The 8,155-nt window shown below is 39.5% G+C and overlaps 1 protein-coding gene across 1 annotated transcript in view; it reads right to left on the minus strand.

Annotated features, from left to right (window-relative positions):
• The window catches only part of LOC136451970 (uncharacterized), a 27,709-nt gene extending 26,369 nt beyond the window's left edge, over positions 1-1,340 (minus strand). Inside the window, exon 1 of the mRNA XM_066452650.1 lies at positions 601-1,340. Coding sequence (XP_066308747.1) covers positions 601-1,201 — 601 coding nt within the window. The 5' untranslated portion in view covers positions 1,202-1,340. The remainder of the gene's footprint in view (positions 1-600) is intronic.
• Positions 1,341-8,155: the final 6,815 nt, after the last annotated feature.

Genomic DNA, 8,155 nt, shown 5'->3' on the forward strand with positions numbered 1-8,155 from the left:
GGCAACCAAAAGTCAAAACAAGTCAAACAACTTTGCCCCAAGGAAATCAAATGCATAAATCCTGCCCACGAGAAACTCTTAAGTTGTGAATCTCCATCATTTTAACTGAGACACAAAATGACACCAGAGATTAGACTAGAGCACCATGGCATGGTATCATCATATTTTAACCTACCCTACTTAATTGTGTATTTGCGTTTCAGACTGTGTTCGAAGTTCCAGTGACAGAAGCTCTTATGCAAAAATGATAATTAACTTAATAAATTGTAAGCACAGAGATCCACTATAAACACACAAACTCCTCAATCTGGCATGACAACACAAAACAGAGTCAATCTTCTAACTAATCCCAATGAATAGGACACATATCACAGATGTGATAAGTCAAACAAAAAGAACTAGCTATGATGCTTAATAGCAGCTTCATCTCAACGAACTACAGAAAAAACAGATAATTAACCACGCCAGGTCCCATTTACGAATAATAGTCAGCATTCCGCACGGTCGTAGTGCAGTGTTATACCCTATTAAACAAGGGATGAGACTAAACAAGCATTCGTGACGCAGTGCAGTGTTATACCCTATTAAATAAGCTCTCACCTGCGACGAACCGAGGGCGCTGCAGCGACGCGCCGAACACGTAGGGGCTGTAGTTCTCACGGTCGTAGTAGTACCTCATGACCACCCGCTTCAGGAACCTGTAGTAGAGCGGCGAGACCTGGAGGTCGTCCTCGACGACGAAGGCGAATTCGTCGTCGGAGCCGGGCCACCACGCCTCGATCCACTGCGCCTGGAGCCCCGCGTTGGCGGCGCGGTAGTGCACGCGCTTCTCGCCGTGTGGCCACGGGAACGCGTCGACGAAGTCAAGGATCTCGTGCGACGCGGCGAGGGGGGACACCGAGGAGTTGGGCGGGCGGTGGTCGAGGAGGACGTGGAGCGCTACGCGGTCCCCGTCATAGTCAGCGGCGGCGAGGGAGCGGAGGCAGCGGCGAAACGCGGCCGGCCGGTCGTAGGCGAGGAGCTTGATGAGGAGGGAGAAGCGGCGGGGATCGGGGCTGGGGCCGGAGCCAGAGCCGGCGGTGTGGAGGAGCGGGGCGGTAGGATGAGAAGAGCGGTGGAAGAGGAGGAGGACAAGGAAGAGAGGGACAGGGATGAAGATGAGGAAGCGGAGTGGGAGGGAGCGGCGGCGAGGAGACGCCATTGTGGGGGTGGGCGGTGGCGCTGAAGTGGAGTGGAGGAGATCGAGGAAGTGCGACGAGACGGGACTGGAGGGGGAGGCGGCGGCGGATCGACGGAGTTGGAGAGGAAGACAGGAGAGCAATGACTGTTGAGGCCCATAAACTTTCTTGAGCGGGCAGTGGGCTTGAGGCCTGCAAAAGTGCAGATACGGAGAAGATGCTGGAGCAATCCTAGCGCCCCAAATCCTAGTGCCACAAATAACTTTGGCTAAACTTATATAAAAAAGTATTAATAATTATGGTACATAATTAATATTATTAGATAGATCATTGAATTTATTTTTATAATAAATTTATTTAGAGATATAAATATTGCTAATATTTTTTACAAATCTAAGTCAAACTTTCGACACGTAAATGAATAGTGACAAATATTTAGAGACAGAGAGTAAAAAAGTGTCAACTATTTTGGAAGGAGAGAATATGTAGTTAGAATTGTGCATGTACACACTATGAATACTCTATTTTCGTATCCTAATAATCCAAAACATTATGTTTTTACTATGAATATTTCAATATCATTTCAAATCCACAATAATACTGGGGACGTGATGAATATGATTAGAGAGAATACGTAATAAATTCATATCTGCTCAAAATACTAGAACAAAACGTGGATTTTATCATTGCCATTTGGGAGTGAAAAGAACATGGTAATGTTTGAACCATTTTTTCTTTAGCATTGTATGTGTCCCTTTCCTCATACGTACCGCTAATACGGCAATACCAATTTTAAGATCAAATAAAGAGTCCGGCAAAAGTTTAATTTGCCCTCCACTAATTAGTTAGTTTCATTTATTAACTTATTAACTTGCTTAGTTTCCTAGTAAAGAATAATTTAAAAAGCCATGTATGATGTGGACGAGGTTCTTGGTCTGTGGTTAGGTGGAGATAACTATTGATTTAGCAGAGAGCGATACACCGATCCGGATTCAAATCACAAAGAGCCGAGTCATGCATCCTTAGCACCATTTCTCCACTGGTTATCAACCATGTCACAATCCAATTGACCTCGCTGAGAAGACTAACCCTATTGTGAATGGAAGAATACAAACAAGAACAAGATAAAACACAACTCAAGTAAAGTAACAATTGCAGATATGTGATTAATCTCTCGACTATGGGATTTCACAAACCAATGACAATGACTATTCAATAACAGATTGATCTAAACTTAGGCAAAGGCTACTGAATATATAGTCTAAAGGGCTGCCAAGGACCCCTATTTGTGGCACGGCGCCCAACAACCCTGGTACACACGTGACTCGTCCTTCTCGCTCATGACACCCTAGGGCCACTGCCGCCTCCGCTGGTCCCCCTCTCTTCCCCCTCCGGCATCTCGTCGAAGGCCGGAGGGAGTGGGGATCCATCGTTTTTAATAAGTTTTCTAGTAGATCGAGTCTTTTGGGTTAGGGTCTCTCCATGCCAAGTTTCTTGGTATTGGGGATTTATCTCCTCCTCCTCTCCGACTACGGCAATGGGGCAAGGTGGAATCATCTTTTCCATGGTAGCTCTGCTGAAGATGAGGACGACAACTACAGCATCAGCAACTTCATCAGTATGATGACATGTAGACTTTTCTTTCCAGACGGCGACATCAAGACGGAGATGATGTCGTCACCATGGAATAATTTTCTCCGGTCTCTTCTCTATTTTGTTGTGGTTAGATCTGGCCATGATAAAGGACTAGGAAGAACAAGTTTCAGATCAGTTTTCCTCATTCTTTAGTGGTAGAAAGAAGAAGTTTCTCAACTCTGCCTATAGGAATGTTGGCCGTCGTTCGTTGGGCATCTGTACTCAGGCCTTTTGCTGAGTGTTTGCATGTGTGGTCATCCATACGAAGCGTCATATAGGTTTGGATTTGAGATTTAGAGCTATTCACAGCGTGGGTACAATTTAGATGAAAATCAGTTTATGGATATATGTAGTGTATTCCAGAGTGCTTGTAATGTGATGATGTACCAAACTATAATATAATATAATATAATATAATATAATTCTTTTTTCATCTCAAAAAAGGACCCCTATTCGCATCCATAAGGAGTCCAGCCATGTTACAAGGCCCAAATGATCCAAAAGACAACGACACAACACCCTGGACACAGACTCGTTTCGACGATTCCCGTGGACTCCTATGAAATTTTAATGTGGACCAGTGCCATTGGTTAGATTATGAAATTATCTTTCCATCTATGGATAGATCACCAAAAATAGAGTCTATATGCGTCCTGGAAGTCCATTTTACTACAGATTGCATCTATAGTCTGAGATGGATTCGAACTTGACATGGATCGGGCCTCTAACTTGACTTCGACACCCTTGTTGGCCTTCTAAGGAGGTGGCCAAGGAGGAGGACGTCCTTGGGCATCCTTGGACTGTTCTCCACATGTTTGGGGCATGCTACCACTTGGGTCAGGGTCCCAAGGGTGAATAATAAGCCTACAACGACGTCGTTGTACTCAACAAAAACAACAACAGTTTGTTGTGATGATTTAAAAACCTTACCGACATGTTATTGATGTAAGACTAGATTTATTTGAAAGCTTATCAAACAAGTTTTCCATCAAGTGCTCGTTGACCTCAATCGCACTCTGGTTGGATGAGCTATGACCTTTCCAATGAAGCACTGTCGAGCTACCGACAAACCGAATGTTGGGATTCGATGAGCTTACACTCCAAGGTCGGTCTTGTGCATGTTGTATTCATGTCCCATCCACTGTAGAGGCAATAGAAAGCGTCTTCCTCAAGTTGACATCATCATCATTGTTGTTGCTAAGTATATTAGAAGTATCAACATTAGATAGCAACAAATTCTTACTTATGTTATCGTGCAAACATAGGAACAAGCTCACCTTGTTTTTAACCTTCATATGTGTATCTATAGGTGTCATGTCCTCATCAATGTATATATGTAAATAATTTTGAGTACCAATTAGTCAATTACATAAATTGTTTGGGTATGATGATGTTTATAAGACATGTATGGATGCATGCGTGGATGGGATTATAGGGTTGAACAATTCAAAATACCTTATAATTTGAGGCAAATTTGGAACCTTTGATCTCTTGTACTTCAGGACCTTTGGAGTATTAGCTTACTCTTTAGTTTACATAAACTCAAATGGTATGGGTGAACGAGAAAAATAATTACTCAAGGGGGTGGTATTGGAATTGCTAGAGTTGGACCATCCATATCATAAAAAATTAGATGGTCTGTGTTAAAGAGGTGGTGTTAGTGAATGGTGAACATAATGACATATAGCTAACTTTGTTTGTAGGACATCTGACGCTAAAGAGTTAGTCAGAGTAAGGCCACATGGTTTTCTGCCCCTGTTGATTGATTTCAGCATGTGGCGTAAAGATATTCGTGAAGGCTATTTGGTTAAGGACACGGTGGTGTCTAAACACGGACTTGCGTGCTTTTAGGTTACTAGGTAGCGTGCTTGTACGTTGTTATGGGATAACTAATTTTTTTGTATTAAAAATACACGGATCGCACGATAAGATAATAATATTGTTAAATTAAATACTAACGCCAAAGTGATATTTAATTCAAAAAGCAAAGTTTGTGAAATTAACACAGTCACGGAGAGCGCGACGTCGTAGGCTCACAAACTCTACTGTATAGACTTTTTCGTGATACGGCTAAGATAATATTTTATATCGGCAAAAACAATTCTACGATATCCATTTCTTTCATGCGCCAATAAATCTATGAATAAGTTTCGCTGCATCTTCATATAATCATGTACACACAGGTTCGAGTATATATGCAAATAGGCTCGTACCCGTGCATTACTCCTTAAACTTTTGTACTAAATACACACGGATCGCACGATAAGATAACAATACTATAAAAGTATATGACCGACGTTAAAGTGACATTTAATCCAAAAAGCTAAGTTCGTGAAATTTACACAGTCACAGAGAGCGTGGCGTTGCGGCCACAAACTCTACTGTGTAGATCTTTCCGTGATACGGCTAAGATCATTTTTTATACCGACAGGAAGAGATTTTCGATATCAATTTCTTTTGTGCGCCAATAAATCCACGAATAAGTCCCACCATATCTCCATACTATCCTATACACGGCGCTGGCAAGCGAATTAGCCACAACTTATGTAATTAGTTTTATAATTAGCTCATATTTAGTCCTACTAATTGATATCTAAAAATTCAATATGATAGGGACTAAAGTTTAGTCCTAGGATCCAAACACCCCTAACTCTCGACTCTTGCTGGCTGCTCACTTGCACAACCATGCCTATATGTCTGCATATATATACTCTAATGTCAGAACGTTTAAGATGGTCTTTATTGTCCACCCTTTGAAAATATCATAACTTTAAGCTTGCCATCTGTGTATGTTGTAGAATTGGGATGCTTTGCACTGATCCATGAGGGTGTTCATGAGAGTCAAATTTTTTTATGCCATTATGATATCTAAGCTTACCAATCAGACAGAGACGATCTTGATTGTTAAAATATTTTCAACACTGCTTTCATATACTCCCTCTGTCCCAAAATAGAATTCATTCTCGCTTCTCGAGAAGTTAATATTTTTTAACTTCGACCAATTATATATAAAAGAATATTAATATTTATAATATATAATTAGTATCATTACATAGAACATTGAATATATTTTCATAATAAACTTATTTGAAGATATAAATATTACACGTATTTTTTACAAACCTAGTAAAATTGAGAAAGTTTGACCTGCACGCATTTCATAACGACTTATATTTTAGGGTAGAGGAAGTATATGCTAATGGGAGTAGTCAACTGGAAGTGGTGATGAACACAACAATACTTTTATATTATATGCTAATGGGAGCATGAAGAAACGTAGGGGAATGGACCTATATACTAACGGTGGGAATATTCATTTAGGAAATTGCAGAAGGTTCACCAGTCTCACCATGTATAACCTGCACATCTTTTATTTGGCACCACTGATGTTTCCTTCCATGCATGCTTATTATTTCCTTTCATGCATGATTATTGTTTCATGCATGATTATTATTTTCTTCCATGTATGATTATTGTTTTCTTCCATGCATGTGGCATCAGGTGATCGATTTGTTTCCTTCAAAGCAGGTGGAGATCGCAAGGATGACAATTTCTTTTTCTATCGCGTATTTCCTTTTCTCGATCGCCCGTTGGAGAGCGTGGGAGGTGGGATCGATCGCATGGGGTGGCAGACGGACGAACCAAGGCAATTGTCGCACCAAAACGGTGTCCACACTTTGTTCTTTTTAGTTGTAGGAAATTGATTGTGTTTTTCGATTCACGTGCAAGAAAAGCCTTTTTGATGCATTAATTATATGCTAGTTATATTTCTAATCGTGTTCTAATTACTTTTGAATTGTCTTTAGCTAATTCGAATTTAGTTACTAATTGGTTTAGATTAGAATTTGTTCATATAACTTGTTTATTGAAGCAGTTAAATTAAAACATTATTCCTAGTTTCCTTCCATCAATATAAACCTTGAGTAATCTTGAAATACTCAAAGGCAAAAAAACTACAACTATAGGGTGCTTGAGCGCTACAGAGCATTAACGGCCATAGAACGAACTCTGGAAATCGAATAGATCAAGCTATTGTTTTATTGGTCCAATAAATAGTTTACTAGTTGAAAGTACTACTATCACTTATATACAAATATAAAATAGATCTGAACACATTGTATTCACGTATGACATAACAACTAGATAACACAATATTGCAGTATTCTATATACTGTATAGAGTTCCAAACCAACCTACAAACATCAAACTTATCACTAGTACATCATAAAAAAAATGTGGTTCAATTACATCAATGGTCTTTTAACTAAACCAAACTAGTGGGCAGTGAGGTGGTTGGTTCACGGTTTTTAAGTCCAAACAGTGAACCAGTTCAAAATTTTATCATTGTGACGTAGCAAGACGTGGACTAACATAGCCAGTGTTGGCTGCGCTTTGGAGGGAACTCAACATGATGGGAAGATTATGTTTTTTTTAAGGAACAGAAAGACTAGAAGTTAGTTCTTGATTAAGAGATATTTTTTCTTTCTCTTTTATTAAATTATAAAATAATATGATTAGAGCAAGCTCGTAAGTCGACATTGGAACTGTACAAAGAGTACTATTCCCTCTGTAAAAAGAAGTCAATTCTAAGGTCTGGACAAGTCATGTTTTTGTAAGTATGTCCAAGTTTTTCTATAAAAAATATATTACAATTATATCTCCAATTCAATTTACTATAAAAATATATTTCGTAATTAATTTAATAATACTAATTTACTATCATTAATGTTTTACCTAACATTGTTTGACTTATCAGAAAGTAAGAATGGCATATTTTTAGAATAGAGAGAGTAGAGTGCTAGCATTCAAAGAATTCAATCCTAATGAACAATTCTTATATATATTTGCTACATACATATATTCTCATAGCCCCCTGGCAGACTTGGCCCCGACGATCATATCTCTCATCCTTGCCAGAGTTAGCCCTGAACATAGCGCCGTAGGGTCCATTTGGCAGAGCTATTCAGAGCGGATTCTCTTTGAGAATCATTCATTCTCAGCCAAATGGTAAAACTACATACGGGGAGTAGACAAGAAACATTTATCTATTTAAACTGGACATTGAGAGCTAAAAAAACCTGCTATTCACCGTTCTCTATTCAATCACCATCAAAATAACTCCAAAATCAATTCTCACATGCTCTCGTAATCAATTAGAATTATTGTTGGGTAAAGAAATTACTCAAGCATCTTGAACTTTAATCTTCACAATGCCTTCGTCTCTTGGACTTAGTTGATTTTCAACTACAAGGGTGAAGTGGCCTTTTTCCTTATCTAAGCTTTCATTCTTCAATCTCTTGGTCTTTAATCTTCTCAATGCCTTCGTTTCTTGGACTTAGTTG

This window comes from Miscanthus floridulus, chromosome 5 (assembly GCF_019320115.1).
Source record: "Miscanthus floridulus cultivar M001 chromosome 5, ASM1932011v1, whole genome shotgun sequence".
NCBI classification, from domain to species: domain Eukaryota; kingdom Viridiplantae; phylum Streptophyta; class Magnoliopsida; order Poales; family Poaceae; genus Miscanthus; species Miscanthus floridulus.